This window comes from Danio aesculapii, chromosome 12 (assembly GCF_903798145.1).
Source record: "Danio aesculapii chromosome 12, fDanAes4.1, whole genome shotgun sequence".
Classification (NCBI taxonomy): domain Eukaryota; kingdom Metazoa; phylum Chordata; class Actinopteri; order Cypriniformes; family Danionidae; genus Danio; species Danio aesculapii.
In genome coordinates, this window is record NC_079446.1 from 14,002,433 (window position 1) to 14,024,128 (window position 21,696).

Consider the following 21,696-nt stretch of genomic DNA (forward strand, 5'->3'; position numbering starts at 1 on the left):
AATAAATTTTAAACAAAAAATAAGTAGCCATTTATTCACTTTATGATGAATAATTATACCTGAAGCCATTTGTTTTCTAATTTAAAAAAGACCTTGCATTTAAAAGGTTGCATATTAGAATTTTACAATTAAGACTACATTTGTGAAAATGACAAATTTTTTTTAAAGGATTATGATTTTGAGTTCACTACACTTAAAATCTTAACTTTATGCATTTTCATGGTACATAAGTTAAATTAACTCATATTTTTAAGTGATAGGACCAAAATGCAAAGTGTTCAGTTATGTTCAGTCAACTTTACTTCAGTAAAGACAACATTTGGGTTTACAGTTTAGTTAAATATATTGTAAAACTCAACAGCTTAAGTTGAAACAAAGAATCTCTCTTAAGTTTAGTTGACTCAACATTTTTCAAGGCAGCTGGTGAACTTGAGTTTGTAAGTTTAACCAAGTGAAACATTTTAGAGTGTACAAGATGAACAAAGGGAAAAAATAGATGTTATAATATAAATAACACAAGTTCAATGCATGTATGTGAGGTAAAATGCCTTGTGGGTACTATAATGGTTATAGTTAGTTTTGGTTATGGGGCATGCTACATTTTATCACTTGTGATATACCTTTATTACTAGATTAGATTCAATTGAGTGTCATTTAAATTCAGATTTTTTTTAAGCATTTATACATAGAACATATTGGAAATGTTTGCAGTAAGTCTGCCAGAATAGCATAAAGGTGCCTTTGAATCAGGCATAGGATAGACACTGGTCTTCATCCAAGTGACAAAATTGAATAAATGGCCACCTCAGCAACTAGCACGCTAAGCCCCCAGCTGCCTCTATTAATACCTGGCATTCCGCCTGTCAACCTTTTTAAGCATAACAGCTAATGTAGATATTAAATCTAAACTGTTTCTGTCTCATATTTGTACAACTTGCCAACATTTGATATTTACAAAAGATAATAATAAAACGTCAGCAGCAGGTAACATGTTTAGTTTCCACTGCTCATATTTTAAAATAAGAATTCTGAAGGCATATCATTGCCATTTCTGATTTACAGTATGCCAGTAATTCAAGTAAGTTAATAATATAAACTGTGTTTGTGTTTTGTAAATATGGATGTCTGTTTTTTTTAATACTCTTGCATTAAATTATGTCTTTTTCAGGCGGACTTATATACATCAGGATTATGTAAACACATTTATGAAAGTATTTTAGGAGGAAAAATAACAATAACTTTTACAAAGTGGTATTTAAAGTGGTTAAATTGGGATTTAAAGGTATTGCAAGTATGTTAAAAATTTAATTTGAACAGAATCATTCAATACAGAAAGATTGTAGCTTTTTGCAATTTAAATGTGTTTCAAATGAAATAATCTTGTATTCTGTTACAGGTGGAGACTCAGTGGTGGGGTCTGTGGCGCTGAGGATAGTCATGGGGAGTTGGTGGTTGTTCACACTGATTGTGTGTTCGTCTTACACTGCAAACCTGGCTGCATTCCTGACTGTGTCCCGCATGGACAATACTATAAGGTACATTTAGTTCATAAATAGTTTACCATTCAATGAACTACAGTGCAGATTAATGTCTTTAATAGCTTTTGTATAATTTATTAGTTCTCATAATTGGTGTATCATGTTTGGGAAACTTCACATGTTGTGGTCACATGGTAGGAAATTCAGTTTAATATAAGCTTTTTCAAATGATTTAATGATTAAAAATCAGAGATAGGAAGCCACAATTTCCTCAAATTTTAGCTCTGGCCTTTGGCAGACTGTTGAGATGTATGAAATCAGACCTAATGTATAGTTATCTACTATTTATCTAATATATAGTTAAATGTAGTGCAAAGACAATAACGAAAAAAGCTTAAAGTTTAGTTTAAAATAAGATTTATTATTTATTAACTCTCACATTTATACAAATCCAGTACACTTATACATTTGCACAAACACAGAAATGCGTACACACAAAGCAACATGCTGCCACTGCTGCCCGCAACTTTATTTCTAAAAGATTTTATTTATTTATTTATTTATTTGTTTGTTTGTTTGTGCACAACATAAGTAAATATAATCCAAAGAGATTAAATGGCCCTAAACAGGTCAAACAAATCATAATGTGTATCTAGGAACAAACAAAAGATTTAAAAACAGCAACAATATATAAAATACTAACCTGCAATTCACTGACACAAAAATATATACTGTACCTTAAATAGACATTTAAATGCACACAGGTGAAAAGGAACAAAGGAAACAGAATACAACAGAAAATCTAAATATGTGACATTTCACCCCTCTCCAGAAATGTGTGTCTTTGCTAGCTAGCTGGCAGTGGGGTTTTTATGTTGCTCTGCGTTAGCTATAATGCTAACTTACTGTACATTCATTCAGGCAGAAGCTGGCAGACGTGCAACAAATTTAGTCTTAAAATAAACACAAAACCAATATCTCTATCTGGAGGTTCTTGAAGGGGTCGTTAAACATTCGTAGAAATAGGCTCGCTCCTATCTACAGCTCTTGGCCCTATCTACACTTGTTAACGCTTCCAAGGCGACCAATCACAGAGTTGGCACCAAGGCCCAATCCTAATTCTACCCCTTAGCAAGCCCCAATTCTCTTTAGTTTGAAGGCATATGGCTAAGGGGAAGGACTAGATAGCCCTTGAATTGGAGATTTTTCAGGACCACCCTCAAAAGCAAGAAAATTTCCTGAATACACAATACGAAGTGTTGTTACAATGTGCTGTTAGACTTTTTGACAGGTCCATATCAAGGTGGGTGTCAGCCACTGTGAAATGTTTGCGACCGGACCATTTGCGTGTGCTAGTCGCAGAAGTATAAACCAGCCTTAAGGGAAGAACTGCCAATGGAGGGTGTGGATCTGGAAAGGGAACAGATGACCAGGATGCAAATGATGGAGGGAGGAGCCACAAAGGTGTCTGGAGCAGGAGGCAGAATCTGGATACCGAAAACACATCCAGTAGGATTACTGACAGTGCAGTCAAGGGAGGGAAGAGTAATGGTGGCGGAGAGGCTGTTGACTGTAGAAGGCCAAACTAAGGATAGACCTGGTGGCTCATTTGATTGAGGAGGAGATAGAGATCTGGAAGGTCATGGTGGAGCCAGAGTTTCAGAAAGTCCAATACAGAGCTAGGGGAAAAGAGGACCTCAGGGTAGCTGGAGGACTGGAGTCTTGAGGTGAAGACAGGGTGATGACTGACCAAAGGCAGAGCCTAGGGTCTAGTGAGCCTGGTGGAGCTGGTGGGAGGTTCCATGGCAAACACTCTTCATATGATGGATTACTGGGGTCAGTCAAATCTGTGCTAGAGGACTGGTTGAGGGCTAGATGTGGGATAGGGTTGGTTGTGTGGGATGTTGCTCAGGATGGAAGATGAGGAATTGGCTGACTTAGACAAGAAGTTAAATGAACTAGTGAGGAACTGTACTGCTGGAATGACAAGCGATACTATAAGTATTAAGCAGATCACAGCTTTCTCAGAAAACATTTCTATAGGTGCTGTTGACTTAAATTTTTCACCAGATGTCAGCAACAACTAAAGTAATACATACATACAAAGAAAATAAAATTAATTAGTTTGGAAACTAGTAATGTGTAATAAAATGACACAAGAAAAATAATAGAACACATGTAGAAAGGGAGGAGTACGGAGACATGGAAAAGCCAGTCAGACGTGTTGGTGACTTATTTAATACTGTTTAAACTGATAAAATATTTGGTTATGACCAAGTGAAGTAAATTTTATATCAAGTCATAGTGTACACAACAATCTCTGGGCTTGCTGCATCACAAATACCAAAATCTTTACAATTTATTAAAAAAAATGAATCACTTTCTGGCCATCGGATATTATTCATGGACATATATATTGCGATCCTGATTTTCGAAAGTATTACATCGTTTTGTAAACGTTTATTATTAGCATATCATTAGTCTCCCCATTCAGTTTGATAGAGCGCTTGGACCCAGAACCCGCTTCGTGTGATGTCACACTTTACAAGCGGATAATGACAACAATGATAACTCTATCTGTTTCTAATTGTATTGCTATTAATAGTAGCAGCAGTTGCAGTAGTGGTATTGTTCTGTAACAGAAAAACCATATTCCAATGTATATTCCATAAATGTTATCTAGTTCTCAGGTATGGCAGGTACTTGCCCAGCCTGTGTGCTGCTGATGTTTGATTGCATGTGATTATGCTGATGCTGAGCAAACTGTGTGCAAACAGTCGTCACAATTTCAAATTCTATAATCAAACCAACGCACAGCTATACACTACAGAAACATATCATTCAGTACACACAAAAGGCAAGAGTGATCAAAAACAAAGCAGATACTGAAGAACTGGTGTCACAGCATTTACATTTATGTAGGCCAACCAGGAACAAGCCACAATCAGACTGCAATTGGCAATCAGATTACTTTCCTAGGCAGATCACAAACACAGGTTTTCCCAATAAAACAAAGCAAAACATAAAAACCATAGGGTTGTAACACGGTCACATCAGAGTGTGAACAGACCTCTTAAACAAATAAACTTGCATATTCTTTTCACAACTTTTGTTGGAAGCCACATATCACATATGCTTTATAAATTTGCAGTTCATCTAGTCAACCAATGTATGGACTCTATTCAGCTTTTTATAATCTTATTCAGTTCAATTCATGTTTATTTCTATAGCACTTTTGCAATGTAGATTGTGTCAAAGGAGCTTAACATACAGTAGTAGTTCTAGTAAATTGAAACCGTGTCAGTCCAGTTTTCAAAGTTAACGTTCAATTTAGTTCAGTTCAGTGTGGCTTAAATTTCACTGCTGAAAGTCCAAACACTGAAGAGCAAATCCATCAATGCGCAGTTCCACAAGTCATCACCTTAGAATTATAAGGTTCTGTCTGCGTTCTGACTGATTTTGAGATATTGAGCTTCAGAGTTTTGCATTCCATAGCAATCAGTATGTGTAATATATATATATATATATATATATATATATATATATATATATATATATATATATATATTTTTTTTTTTTTTATAAAAAGTCTTAAAATGTAATCAACTTATAAAAACATCCCATAATGTAAATAAGTTGTCATTTAATAAGAATGTCAATAACTCAATTTTGACAAAAATGTCAGATAGAACCTTATAATTCTAAGGTGACAAAGTCCTAAATCAAGCAAGTCAGTGGCGACAGTGTCGAGGAACAAACTTCACCAACAGACAAAAGTGGAGGAAAAAACCTTGAGAGAAACCAGGCCTAGTTGAGCATGACCATTTTTCCTCTGGCCAAAAAGCTCTTGTGCAGAGCTGCAGTCTAGGTGCTGGAAGCTGGAGAACACTGGATGTTCATTGTGTAGAATTGCAGGTGTAAGTAGGTCACCGGTGGGTGATCAGATTGGCCCACAGAATCAATGGGAAGACTCGTCTCTCACTGTGATCTTTCAGGAATCAGTCTCATGCTCTCCGCACCTTAATGACAGTCACAGCATCAACTCAAGATATGGCCTGGTCTGGGATAATGGATACCTTGGCACAATTTCTTCACAGGTCTTTTGTTGTTGTAACAGTTAGTTGATAAAATTTTGAAATTGTGAATTTCAGACAATGATGCATCAAACATGCAGTGTTGTTTATTCAGCATCATAAAAAACTCATATCATAAAAAACAATATGAATGCAAACTTAAATTGACAAAAAATGTCTTGAGACACAGAAGATTGAAGAGCAATCCCCATACATGAACATGGGGAAGCACATGACACATCCAATGACAAAATGGAACTCATAAACCAATGAAACAAAAAAAATTGATAACAAGGTATGAAAACATGAACTATAAACAAATAAGAACATGGAAAGATCATGTACAGTAAGGGGCAAGGAAGTCACATGACAAGACATTAACCATTACTACTTTCAAAATAAAATGCATGCAAACATCAATGTGAAACAAAAAAAAAACTAAAAAAACTAAATAAAAAAAGTGACTAATGGTCTTTCAAAAATGAATATTGTCAGCATAAGTAAGGTTTTTCCTTAATGGACTTTACCCTATAATATCATTGTTTTAAACAAGCAAGTTTCACATCTGTAAATCTGAAGCTAAAACAAATAAATAGGAAATCATTGTTTATCCGTTTATTATTTATCATTGTTTATCATTTGTCTTATCTATTAAGGTAGACACTATTTATGTGCTTGGCAGTCAAAAATATGTTTGATTATTGACCTTACTCTTTAATGCGGAAGTGTGCTTGTTTTTGCGCTTGTTTTGAAACTTCTGATTCAGTTGATCCTTTGAATAATGACTAGGAATAATAAGTCAGAGAAAACGTCAAACTACTTGCTCTACAAACAAGTGTGTTCATGACTATACAGACAAAGTAGAATAATATAATAAGAAAATATCAGTTTGCAACATCAAACAGCAAAATTAGCTATTTTTAAAAATGAATGGAAGTGAATGAGACCAGAAGTCTCGAGCCAAAAAGATTCAAATGGCTGTGGGTTTTTAAATTCTATGTACAGCCTATACTAATAATAATGCTTAATAATATTATTATTAAAGGTCCTGTGAATTGCTTTGAAATATGCATTTTTATTCGATGTTTGACGTAATCTCAAACAAAACATGAAAAGAAGGTGGGACAACTTCTGCCCTTTTTAAAAACAGCCATTATCGTTTTTGTTTTATTACCTCTCTGCCAGTGGAAGTGGTTGAGCTCAATCGCATCAAATGAAAAGCAAATGAGAAGAGTCTTGAAGGGGGTGGGGCATATTAGACACTAGAGAACATCTGACTGGTTATGATTTGATGAGAAACTGAAATATGAGGTGATGTGAATACAACTGTTTATCCATTTAGGCGGAAGTGACAAACTACAAGCTTTACATCTTTATATCAGTTTTATATCTTCTAAATGCAAATGTTGTCACTGTTTTGGAGCAGACCAGCTTATAGATATGTTAACAATATCTTAAACCTATCTGTAATATCTCAAATAATATCTTAAAAACCTTTATTTTAATTTTATGGGACCTTTAATTGTTATTAATATTTTCACATTGTTATAAATATTGTTGTTAATATTACATACTAATTATTTATTCATTTGTTCATTTTCCTTTGGTTTAGCCCCTTTATTAATCAGGGGTTGCCATATGTTTTACGCAGTGGATGCCCTTCCAGCTGCAACCCATTACTGGGAAACACCCATACACTCATGCACACAAATACACTGCAGACAATTTAGCTTTCCCAATTCACCTATAGTACGTCTTTGGACTGTGGGGGAAACCGGAGCACCTAGAGGAAACCCACACGAACACGGGGAGAACATGCAAACTACACACAGAAATGCCAACTGACCCAGCTGAGACTCGAACCAGCGACCTTCTTGCTGTGAGGCAACAGCGCTACCCACTGCGCCACCACATACTAATTATTAATACAAAAGTGTTTATTATTTTAAGTAAACTGACCCAGAAATCAACATACAGTTGTAGTTTTAACTGTTTCCCCAAATGTATTTAGCAAAGTGCCATTAAAGAGTGAAAGATTTCCTTTCCCTTGCTTTCTTTCACCGGCTGGGCCTGACAGCTCCATTAGCAATACAGATGACACAACATCTCACATTACTTACAAAGTTGTCTTTAAAGTTAACTCTTGCCAAGTTAAGTCCCTGTTCTGTTGATGTATGTGGCTGAGTTCAGGATGATTCCTGTGGCACCATTAGCATGATAAATGAATAAATTCAGACCTGAAGAAAATTAAGCAGCATTTGGGCTGAGTTATTTGGGCCATTGATTGTACATTTTATTTGTTCAAACATATACATACATATACATACTTTAACAGTGGTGGGTCCTAAATTTTTACTCTGGGTCTTGATATGATTCTTAATTTCGAAACGCAATGAAGAAACCTTTTTTTCTGTAGTAGTTTGGTAATACAGTACATGCTTCAGTGAATCAAATTTATTAATAAAATGTTTACGTTTTCAGTGTTTTGGGGATATTCACTGACTATTTTAAAAGTTTCTGCAGGTCAAACTATACAAATTATGTGCCTAATTTTAATTTTTTCAGGCTACATGCAGATATAAACAACTATTTTACAAGAAACGTGTATCTGTGCTCTAGAACTGCCAGTTTCAGACTGTTGAATGATATTTTTCCTAGCATTAAGTGGCGCATTTTGCATTCACAATGGTATAAACTGCTGCAGGACGGATCAAATGTATATTACTATTATACATTTTTAATTAATAATATTTAAGATATTAGATCATAGATCAGAGAAAGCTACGTCTTACTATTAAAGGGCTGACCCCCATACACCTTGTTTTGATGTCCTTTAGGGGAGATCAAGCGTTAATTAGTCAAAAGCTACACATATCCCGAGTATATGTTTTAAATTTAATGGCAATATCATGCAAAATAAAATTTCTGGAATTATTTTTCTGAGACAATGTCTTGTGATTTTTCTCCCTCTCCTTGTTTGTGGAGAAGCAGTCTGATGACTACACGTATACTGAAGGTTTTTAACAACTGTTTTAGTCTTTTCACATACCACTTATTTTTTATAGTAAAATAATAAATGTAGAGCATTAATGATTTGAGCACAAGAATTGTGTGAAATAAGTCCAGTGCATACGCAACAAAAAAATCTTACAAGAGTCGTTGTTGTTGTTTTGCCCACTCACTGACAGAAAGTGCTTGAACATCTTTTCATAGGAGTTGGCTGCTGCTTGAAATCCACTCCACAGCAGAGATTTGGTACATGACTGTTTTTTGTGCTAGACAAAACAAAAATACAGAATTAGGATTATACTGTAAACAGTTCTAAATAATTTTGTATTTCCCCCTTGAGTAGCAAACACAATTTACTCTGATGCCCATATCATATACATATGGTAATGTTACAGATAGCTTAGCTAACAGCGGCCATTCAGATAAATAGCAAACATATGATAATACCAAACATTATCGAAAAATTATCGTTACCGGAGAGACATTCACACTTAAATGCAGACTACACACAGAAGAACTGATACATAAACAACTGTCATATAATATGGGCAATGACAGTATTATCCGCTTAAGTCGTGACATTAAAGGGAATTTTATATAAAATCATGGTGTGCACAATAGTCTCTGGACTTGCTGCGCCACAAATACCAAAATTTTTACAATTTATAAAAAAATTTATCACTTTCTGGCCATCGAATATTGGGCATGGATATATATATATATTGTGATCAAGATTTTGGAAAGTATTACAGCGCTTTGTAAATGCTTATTATTACCATTTGATGAGTCTCCCTATACAGATTGATAGAGCGTTGGAACCAGAAGCTTCTTCGCGTGACGTCACACTTAACAAGTGGATACTCACCTTTAGAAAATACCAGAAATACCGTCCAATAGAGTCCATATGTCGAATGAATCAAGCGGCCATTGGCTAAATTCTCCATCAGTCAAATTGGCATTGGCTGCTTGAGGGTTGTAGCTTTAGACTGATGTATAGACCAATTACCATGTTTGTAAACATTCAGGATGCGTGGTGGAGGATGCAGGGAGGTGGCAGAAAGAAACCGGGAACGTTAGCATTTACAGTGAGGGAATGACATCCGATGCGGTACAGAGTTTGTTGTTGTCTTAGAAATAAGATATATTGATTACACATTATATATATTATTTACATAATGCTTTTAGCATATTATAACAGCTCGTCACCCAGTGGTAAGCACAGTGATTCGGCAAAATTAACGTTAAAGTGAGCGGCGTTCATCTGACAGGTCCATTTGCGATAGCACGCTCTCAGTGAATATTGTATAAGACAAAAAGACCAAGCATCCAGCCCCAAATATACAATCTCATTGAAGCTCCAAGTGAATTTACAAGAGACAAGTTAAAGATCTACAAGTCATTGGATGCCAACAATGTTGTTCTGTGTGGTCATGTGCAAGAAATAATGTTCCATGATTACCAGATTTCAACACTATGTAGAGCTAAAAACCGAGGTTCTGCTTAGCCAAAGACAAAGAAAAAAGATGGAGTTAACGTTATACGGTCTAGGTAATTAATCACCAACACGCAAAACGACTGCATTCTGACTGCGAACTGCTCCTGTATGGCAGGGTATGTGAACTTGCACATAAAGGTAAAGTTTGTTTTATATTCGCACATTCAGACTTTCTCCTTAATAATATAATTTTATAAAAGTATTATTTGCAAACTCTTAATAGTGGAATCATATTAGCAGCCAATGACTATCAAAGTACAACATTGTTCACCGTCAAATAAACAGTGTTATTGTTGTTTTCAAGTCACACTTGCAGGTTATTTCAGACTGAATATTCAAAGTGTCGTGGTAAACAATATGGGGAGTGTGTCACAAGTGTTCACTGAATGAATGTGTGAATATAAAACCAAGTTTACCTTAATAACTTACACTTTCACGTTTCATTCACCATATGTAACTGTTTTTGCTGAAATAATTTCTGCAATCAAAAACGAGTAATGTGTATGATTCAGCATAGCGTGAGCTTACCTGATATAACATGAGAACTGCATATTCCAGCATTTATAATTAGGTCGTAACTTCATTTAGCTCTCTTTTAGCCAAATATGTCTGCATTTAGCATTAAAGCAGTGTGGTGTATGATAAAAGTTATCAAGAATTTGGCATCCTACCGCACAACACGACATCTTTACTATTGCAGCCTGTGTTTTTTTGCAACCGGGGACACGTGTGACGTCATGTGTGACCTGGGTTGGTAATTGGTCTATAATTTGTCAATTTGTCTTGTTCTTTTTGGTGTAATCTATTCATAAACACTGACATGTAGAAAAGGTCCTGGTGCTGGCTAAGATTAACCATAATTATAAAAATAAACATAAATTAATTATTTTTTAAATATTAAAAAATATGTAGGTGCTGTTTAACAGAGAGATTTTTTCAACACATTGCAGACAAAATAATTAGTATTTGTTTTGGTCTGCCATCATGACTTGATCAGTACTTGATTTGCTTCTAGTTGTTTTGCAGAATTCTAGTGTCTTGCTTAAAGTGTAATTTAAATGTTTACCTAGGCACATTAGGTTAACTAGGCAATTTGCTAGGCAATTGTAGGTTAATTTGGCAAGTCATTGGACAACGGTGGCTTGTTCTGTAGATTTAAGGGAGCTAATAATATTGACCAGTGTTTATTTTATTTTAATTTAATTTATTTCATTTTATGCCAACCAAAATAAACAAACAAGACTCTTTAGAATAACTAATTATTATATTAGGAAATAGAGTTGGGGTCGAGTTCACCTTTGTCGAGTCCAAGTCAAGACTAAGTTCTTAACCAGTCGAGTACAAGTCCGAGTTGAGTCCGGCCGAGTCCACACAGTCATAAAACTCATTCATTAATTTTCTTTTGGCTTAGTCTCTTATTTATCAGAGGTCGCCACGGTGGAATGAACCACCAACTAGTCCAGCATATGTTTTACGCAGTGGATGCCCTTCCAGCCGCAACCCATTCACACACACTCACACACCTTGGCCATTTTAGTCAAATCAATTCCCCTATAGCGCATGTGTTTGGACTGTGGGGGAAACCGGAGCCCCCGCAGGAAACCCACGCCAACACAGGAAGAAAATGCAAACTCTACACAGAAACACTCCTGGCCCAGTTAGGACTCGAACCAGTGACCTTCATGCTGTGAGGCATCAATGGTAAGCACTGAGCCATGGTGCCACCTAAGTTAAAAAAATTTAAAATAATAATAAAATGATAACAATAATAATAAATAAAAAAAAATTCAATCAACAATTAAACTGTTAAATTAATATTTTAAACTTTTGATACATGTTAACAATTTTTTTTGTTAGCTTGCTTCAAATTCAAATGAAAATAGGAGAATATATGTAGAACTTTTATTATTTTACAAGACTCACACGTTTGACATTATTCTCATGCCACTTTGTCACATTTCTTCTGTTTGAATTACGCTTACATTACCAAGGCAACAATTTATTTTAATTAACATTTCCTGAGATCTCTGTTATCAGCCCCAGTGAATGAAACCATATTCATGCCAACTGACCCAGATCTGCACAGAACATAAAGGTTCATCAAAGAGAGACCATTCGACTTCGCTCTTGTCTTAACAGGGAATTAACAGTCAGAAGAAATTTGTTCCAAATAAACAAAGAGTGAATAAATAGCGGGGGCGATTGGGTGTGAAATAAAACCCAGCGGGAATGAGACTGAAAAAACAGTCCAGTGCAGATTTCTAGGCTGATGATCTGGGTCCTCCTGTTAGTGATAGCCTAAACGGGTTCTCAATGTCTTTATTAAAAGGTCCAAATCTGAATTTTTATTAAAGTCAAAGGTATAAAACAATTGACATTACATAACTTGTTTTTAATAAACATCCATAAGATGCATCACAGGCAGCACGGTGGTGCAGTGGGTAGCACAATGGCCTCACAGCAAGAAGGTCACTGATTCGAGCTGGCTGTGGCAAAATAAACACATACTTATCTGTTCATTCAACTTTAAACTGTCTGTTCGCTTCATCAAGTTTTCTTTTCCGTGAGGCCAGCATCTTCATCCATTCGCTTTGTTGCAGTGTGTTAAAGCAGGCGTGCGCATGCGATTATCCAGCTAGATCATGATTAGGCCTGGCCCTAACCAATTTGAATTCCGGTGAAGTCTGGACTCGAGTCAGAGTCCAAGTTCGAGTACCCCAACACTAGGAAATACTATAAAAAAGTTCTTGCTCTTATACACATCACTTGTTAAAATTCAATTCAATACAATACACTACAGTGCAATTCAATACAATACAATACAATACAATAGAATACAATACAATACAATACAATATTTGTTTATAAAGCACATTTAAAAACAAACAAGTTGACCAAAGTGCAACTAAAGGAATACTAAAGACAGAGAAGAAAATAAAATGTAAAAATGTATTAACAATTAATAAGTTAAATATTTTACTTATTAACAATTAATAAGTAAAAGCAATAAAAAACTGTGATCATTAAGTATTAAAAGCTAGAGAAAATAGATAGGTCTTTAAAACAGGTTTAAACAGAGATAGAGGGGGAGGGTCTGAAAATCACTTAAAAATAATCTGCTAAAATTTTCTGTTTATATGTATGCTTGTAAATTTTTTTATTGTATATTTGTTTATATCTAAACCAAATATTAATTTTTAAATCATTTTATTTTACTTTGAAGGTTTATGTAATATGCTCATCCTCCATGTTTATTCTTTAAACATTTTTTCCCTGATCCTCTCTATCTATCCCAACAGAACATTTCAGGATCTTGCAAGGCAGATGGACTTTGCTTATGGCACCGTTAGAGACTCTGCAGTGTACGATTACTTTAAAGCCAAAGGCACAAACCCACTGGAGCAAGACAGCACATATGCAGAGCTGTGGAGGACAATCAGCAAAAATAATGGACAGGACTTCTCAGTTTCTAGCCCTTCTGAAGGCATCCGCAAGGTATGAACATTACTCATTACCGTATTTGCATTCAATCTGTTTCCATTGAAGTGGTGTACAAATTTGTATTTTGGCTCCCTTCACAATTATGTGTTGTCAGAATAACTGGGTATTTTTGATAAATACCTGCAGAAACATAAATGATCGAAATGGGTTTCGACCCAGAGTTTTACATTTTAGTTTAGAATATAAAGCAAAACAATTGCAAATAAAACACTGTTTATGTCCCATGGGATCAAAAAAAGTCACTTCCTGGGAAACTAAACTGTGCTTTTTTCTTCCATAATAAATGTATGGTGTCTTAAAGCTCACAGAAGTAATAACACTTGCTGTTATGGTATCTTCAGTTCAGAGAAAGGTGCCTGCTATTTTGGGATGGGATAATTCTGTTCTGGTTATTGTAAAATAATTTTTGATGATAAACTTCTGCTAAGATATTTTTAGAAATATTAACAACATTTGAGATCGTATGATTGAGACTAACGTGGCAAGTTCAGTCGTTACAAACATAGTTCTTTGATTTGGCATTTCCCAAATTCATCGTTCCAACAAACATTCACAAACTTCGTCGCAAACTTCTATGCTTGCAACTACACCTCTGGAGCTGAGTTAGAAACATAGTTCCTGGCTGTGTTCTATTCACAGTTATTCCCCCTATTCCCTATTTTTTTCGAACATTCTAACATTTAAACTTGGAATGATTTTTTTAAAAAAGCATTAAAATCATCTCTCTTAGGTGTAATTTGCTTTCAAAGTATTTTTATAGTTCAGTTTTAGCGATCTGCATGTTTACAATTGCGTCCCCTTTGCAGTGCTCTTTGAAAACATTGATGTCATTATGACTTCATTATGACCATTATGAAAGTTATAGGTGACCTATTATTTAAAAGTGGCATTTATGTTACGTCTCCAAAGCTTGTGAAAACAAAAAGCATAACATAGATTAATCGTTTAAATTTATAGCAGGTTATTTATTAAGTATCTGTACCGTATAAGACATGGGCCTGTTGGTTTGAACATTTCTGCAGTGGTTTGCATGTCAAATTGTAAAAGTAAACTTAAAAAAATAAATAAAAAAACAATATCCTACTTAATAATAATAACAATAATCGTCATAATTAATATTATTATTAAAGTATGATTTTTTTTTCATTTCCTAATAAATAGCCTCATTATTTTATTTATTTATTTATTATTTATTTATTTATATGATTTATATATAAGATTAGAATACTTGTTAGCTTTTGTAAATGATTTTATGTTTTAGAATAGAATATGTAATGTTCTCAATAATATTTGTAAAGGAAACACAGGCCCTATATGTGCCATTTACATATATTACAATTAATATGGAAAAATAATGCATGATTTTACCAGAACTGATATTGGATTTTTTTTATGCGTGTGCATGTAAAACAATGTCATTTGCACAAAGAAATTACAGGGTTCTTCTCTAAAGAAGTTGTTACTTCACCCCGTTTAGAGCATCATTCTTGGCATTTTACGTTATAACTAACGTAGTTCAAATGATGGATCTCCTAAAAAGAAACAGGTTTTGGGAAGCACACAGCACTACAGCATTTCCCAAACGATATATCGTACTATGATAGTTCAGCCACGAGTAATATCATTGTTTGGGAAACACACCCCTGGTTAGTCCAGCAATCCCAGCACATCATTGTTTGAGGGAAAATGATATGCCTTTCAATGTGCATTGTAGGGTTGAGCGATGTCGACCAATTTTACATCGTACGATGTCTATTGTAAAACATCCCGATGGATGATGACATCATCATTGTAGGCGACAATTAATTAATTATTTATGAATAATTAATTAATTCATAACAAATTAATTATTTGTAGCCAATCGTTTCAACTACCTGACCTGCATGGTCTTTGTTTTACCCATAACCAAATCATAAATAAATAAAGATAAGTTACACACAAATTACCACCTGTCAATCACTTTTTCTGCTAGACTCTGGCATGAATAGGCGAGTGATCTGTGTTGTTATGATGGCGTCGACAAACTTGGTTAATAAAAAAGGTGCACAACCAACAGGAACCAGCCAAGTGTATCAGAGTTTTTCGCTAAATTTATAAGCACACGTGAAAGCGAAAGATTAAAGCAGTGTACTGATGCTATGACACATGACCTGATGGATTCAAAAGACTGAAGAGTCATTAGATAGAGACAAGAATAATTAAATATTACATTAATAATTAAGGTGAGATGCGATCCAGCGGTACATCCTTGATAAACTGTCCGACGTGCACTGCTCTCTGGGGTTTTGTGCTCAAAGCACCTGCTGGAGCTCAGATGCGCACATTTGCTGCAACTCATGACAGAGTGTGTGTGTGTGTGTGTGTGTTTGTGTATGTGGTCAGGTGATGTGCGTTCTAAGAGGTATAGTGTGCAAGGAAGATGTTTCAGAAACGCTAGGTGAAACGCCAGTGTTGCCGTGGATTGTTTTCATTCTAAAATGCCATTTTAAATCTAAGACGTATTAGTGTAAACGGGGCCTAAGTGTGTATTTTTCATGAGTGGAAAATTGTTGCTGCAACGGCGGTGGGGGATCACGCTGCCAGCTCAGCATCATGATGTCTATCGGGCATCGGCAATGGATGATGGCATTGTCTAACGACCCAACCCTGGTGCATTGCAAACTTCATTTGGAAACTATGCTTGCATTGTGGAAAAATAAATAAGAATCTATTGAGTGTATGCTATTTTAGTAGCTTTTTAGAATTCTTAGCATTTCCATTAGCTTATGATAATGTGGATGGTAATAGGTGGATGGAAAGAAAGCTATTGGCTTGCTTTTAAAACATCACAGGTGTCTATTATAATAGAACAACCTACAGTAAATACTATAGTTTAAAAACAAGTAAAAACATGTACTTCTTTGTCTCACTTTGTAGTATTTTGAATTTAGTATCAGCCGTTAACATTTAGTGCTGGTAACAGATTGTCTATTTGAGAGACTTGTCTCTAAAGTCATCTTGTTAAACTTCTTTATCTACTCTTTCAACAACGGGCATTCTGTGTCAGTTCTTGGAAAAATCAAAGACAACAACTTTAAAACGATTTAAGAGAAAGACGAGGAAACTTTTAGAGTGCAGTGGAGGATGTGAAATCTTTTAAATTAGTCAATGAGTTCAGCTTGAGATCAATGGAGCTCCTCTGAACGAGAAGGAACTCCATAGATTAGTCTAGATTAGCCTCCAGAGAGAGTTTCGATGATAAAACACTTAAACAATAATTATTGCAGGGATATATTTTAGGTTATAAAAATCCATCTGAATGCTAATGATAATCCATGATAGGACATGTCACAGTATGAATTAGGGCTGGGCTGATAAACGATATTATATCGAATCGTGATAAAATTTATGTCAATAATGATAAGCTCTGGACTTTTTTTACTCTATATTCATACAGCAGAAATATGATGTACTGATATAGAGATGTACTGAATTTTCGGCAGACAAAAAATTTATTGGCCGAAAATATGTTTAATCTGGCCAAAATTATGGCCATTTAATGGACCCTCTCATTTCTGTGGCTTCAGTCATTGTTGGGGTATTCTTTTAATCTGGTAGCATTAACAACTGATATCGAATGTATATTGTTATCATTCAATATGGAAAATAATGATTGAGATTGCATTCTTGCCATATCGCCCAGCCCTAGTGTGAGTTATATAAAAACAAAATATATGTTTTTATAATCATTTTAATTTATGATAAATCCACACTTAATATATAAAGATAATTACACAGTGGAACAGTATAACTAAAATGCTTAGTTCATGCTTTAACTGAATAAATAATTAAAAGCAAATGAGAATCCACCAAGCTTGAAAAGGTTTGAGCATTTAAATCCACAAACTACATAATTGCAGTGTGTGACTGTCATGCTAACACTCATTAAAGAGGATCTATTATGCAAAATTACCTTTTAAAAAAATTAAACCATCCTTTTTGATTTATAATCCCCATAGATCATAAATAGTCTCTCCAAATATACAATTTCAGGATTCACCCTTAGTCTTACATCAGATTAAAGGAATGTTCCACTTTTTATTTTTTTCAAAATAGGCTCATTTTACAGCTCCCCTAAAGTTAAATAGTTCAGTTTTACCATTTTTTTAAACCCATCAGCCAATCTCCAGCATAGTAATCAAGAAACTGTACTGCCATACCATTGGTTTCAGCAGGAGCACATTAAAATCAGCTAACTTCCATCAATATTACCAGCATGACACCCGCTTGCACATGGAGTCTTGTAACCATCGAGAGACCTATGGCCTGTTTCCACTGAGTGGTACGGTCAGTTCGGTTTGGTGCGCTTTTATGGCCGTTTCCACTGTCAAAAGGCGTACGGAACTGAACCGTACCGTACCACTTTTTCGGCATCCTTTCGAAAGGGTAGCAAACACAAGAAAGGGTACCAAAAGGCGGAGCTATACGCACAGCTGAACGCTATTGGCTTACAGAGATACGTCATTTGCTTACGCAACAAACCAGAATGAAAACAAAAAACCTGCCATGTTTAAAATACACAGTGAGAGATTACAGCGGAATTATATATACATATAATAATGAGCCATGGTTGATCCAGGCTCAAACAAACCTTGTCGTCGTCTTGATGAACAGCCACAAAGCCATAGAGTAGAGCAGAATCTACCCTGTGCCTCAGTTTTTTACGAGGCAGTCTGAAGTGTGAGCGGTTTCACTTTCTTTCTTGCATTCGTTGCGCGTCTATATTTTAAATAACAAACTTCTTGAGGTGATAATGATAACGTGCGCTTGATTATTGACGTGCTTTTGAAACCCGATCCTGTCAGACACTGACAAACGCGAGAGTGAAGCGCGAAAAAGCAAAGGAGAAGCGGTAAAAAATGGAGCACATTATTTATCAGCAAACATGAACAAAATGCCATGTGTAACTATTATCTTCACCTTTTAGACTAATATATACTGGGAATGATGGAATTACTGTCTAACAGAGGCTACATGTGCTGCTGAAGATTACAGACACAGATAAGAGGTTTTCACTGACTGTAGGCTATATTTTGTGTTGTTTTTGAACCTAAATAAGGACGAAATGTCTGCTGTGTGTAGTTCTTCTGTAGTTGGTAACATATCAGAGACTGTAAGGGGCTGTTTCGCACTGTCATTGATCTGCAGTTAAAATCAACTCATGTTCATAGAAAAGTTATTAATAAACATTTCTACACAAGTATTTATGTGTGTAAAGCATCTGTTTTGTGAGAAGTTCTTCTCATAGGATATGTGAGCGACATGTACAGCTTTATGTAGACATTTCCTCGAGCGAGAATGACGTCGACTGAAACTTTCTGTCATACACCATGCCCACCAAAAGGGTACCCTTGGTAGTGGGCCTGATAAAGGTGACCCGTACCGACCCGAACCGTACCGTACTGTACCAGTCAGTGGAAAGGAGCCTCTAGAGTTACGTACCTAGGGACTATTTTCAGGCTCTATGTAATATCATTGTGCCTCAAGTTCCTTGATTATTCCGGTGGAATGAGAATATAGTTCTTTGGCACAACGGCCCAGAAAATAGCAACTTTTCATTTTCTGTCGGTCTTATTACACAATAAGATAAACACAAAAAGTTGTAATCCAAGCAACAGGTATTCAAACATGTCAAACACAAAAAAAACTCTAACATAAAAAAATACTTCAAATAATAGCCAGCAACTAATTGTACAGTAAAGGCAACTTAAAACTCAGAGACAAACTAAACTAACTAAATAACAACAAAACAAAAAAAAAAAACTAATAACTAAATAACTACAAAGACAAACTAACTAACTAAGACTAAATAAATGAAGACAGTTGGAACTGATAATTTACTGTGTTGCGGGTTCATACGTGTAAGGCTGCACTCTGCTAAGAGTAATTTCAGAAATTTTGATGTTTCTGGAGTATCTGTGTAAAGATTCCACACACTTCTCAATAGGGAACTGCTCATTTGCCTTTAAATGACCACACGAAGACTATAATAAACTGTGACCCAGGACCACAAAACCAGTAGTGTCATTTATTTTGGAAATTGAGATTTAAACATCAGATAAAACTGAAATAAATAAGCTAGTGGTGTGTGGTTTGTTATACGCAGAGCTCTAAAATATTTGAATATCTCAAATCTGAAGGTTAAAAGAATCTAATTATTGAGAAAATCATCTTTAAAGTTTTTATGTATTTTCAGGAGGAAAGTTACTAAATGTCTTTATGAAACATGATCTTTACTTCATATTCTTATAGTTTTTGACATTAAAAATTTATAATTCTGATCCATACAGTGTATTTTGGCTATTGGCAAAAATATGCATGTGCAACATGAGACATTTCTGGGGTTCAGAATTTTACCATCGGAGTATTTTGAGCTAAACTTCACATACACTTTCTTTATATTACATCTTGTGGAAAGGAGCATAACATATCCTCTTAAAAAACATGATTATCTGAGTGTGTTAGTCAAAGTTCTCTCATAAATTGAACCTTCATAATCTTTTATCTGCAGGCCAAAAAAGGACCTTACGCATTTCTGTGGGACATGGCTGTGGTGGAATATGCAGCACTCACAGATGATGATTGTACCATCACTGTATCGGGCAACAGCATGAGCAGCAAAGGCTATGGCATCGCCATGCAGCATGGGAGTCCTTACCGAGACCTCATATCACAAAAGTATGTATTTCCTCTTAACTGAAATATATTATGTTTTGATTCTTGAAGCATAAAAGGCTAATGATGCATGCAGTTTGTGTTTTGTGCTCTCTCGAGAGTTTGTGAAAGCTGTTATGAAAAATATTACAAGCTGTGGGATTTGATGACTTGATAATGCAATATATCCCACACGATCACAGTTTTTTTTTATAAATACAGTATATCTAAATAACATCAGTAAAATATAGTTTGATATGTTTGATATCATTGTATGTTGATTGTATATACAAACACTGTATATTGTTTCATTGTTTGTTTTTAAATTCAATTTAGTATGCAAGAGAAAATAACAGGTTTCAAGTTTCAGCAGATGTAGGATTTAGAAACATTTAATTAACATGCTCCAGTTACCAATTAAATAACCAGTGATTTTTTTACAGGTACTTTGAATTTCCCACAATTCACAGCCATTCTTTACTGCACACAAAAGCCATGATTTGACATTACCCATTGTGTTTTGGGTTTAGTTTTACACTCATTACAAATTGATCCCTTTGTAAATAAAACAGATGCCAGCAGACTGTCTAAAGCTCCATATAATCACTTGAAACCAATTAAGAGTATAAACTTGTGTTGCTGTTGGATTTCATAAAGCTGGGTATGATCCTGCATTGTCTTTTCACTCGCTCTGTATTATGTAATACAATATGTATTATGTAATATAATGTTTTTTTTCAATACATAATGTTATGCCTTAAATTATTTGCAAAGTTATAAATACCTTAAAACTAATTTTGCCCTTTGCAATGCAATAGTTGACCAACTTTTTATCAGTTATGACATGTTATATCTCCTAGTCCCTAAGAGAGGGCGATCATGTTTGCACATGTAAATGATAAGGGCATACTGTATTTGATAGCTCATAATAACATGTTAGCTGCCTTTCCACAATTTTTTAAGAATATACACTACCGGTCTAAGGTTTGGGGTCAGTTTTTTTCTTATTATTAAATTTATTAGTAATTAAAATAAAATTATTCTGTTCATCAAGGCAGCATTTATTAAATGTAAAAAACAAAAAATGTTAAATTGTTAAATACTCATTTATTAAATATTTAATTATTACTTATTGTATGGAGTATCAAAAGAAATTATTAATCCAGTTATTATTGATTTTATTAATAATAGCTTTAATAATAATAAAAATAATAATAGCAATAATAATAATAATTAGAATTAGAGTGATTTTTGAAGGATTGGACTAAAGAAGCTGAAAATCCATCATTAAAATCACTGGAATAAATTATTTAATTAAATTATAAACTACTTTTGAACAGTTGTTTTATAGTGCAATAACATTTCACAATTTTTACTGTATTTTTGTATTAAATAAATGCAGCCTTGGTGAGCAGGAGAAGCTTATTTTAAAACATTTAAGAATCCC

General features: G+C 34.7%; 1 protein-coding gene across 1 annotated transcript in view; it reads left to right on the top strand.

Annotated features, from left to right (window-relative positions):
• grid1b (glutamate receptor, ionotropic, delta 1b) overlaps positions 1-21,696 on the top strand; it is a 744,708-nt gene that overhangs the window by 710,907 nt on the left and 12,105 nt on the right. Inside the window, 3 exon segments of the mRNA XM_056469382.1 lie at positions 1,397-1,535; positions 13,355-13,550; positions 20,107-20,273. Of these exon segments, the coding sequence (XP_056325357.1) occupies positions 1,397-1,535; positions 13,355-13,550; positions 20,107-20,273 (502 nt within the window).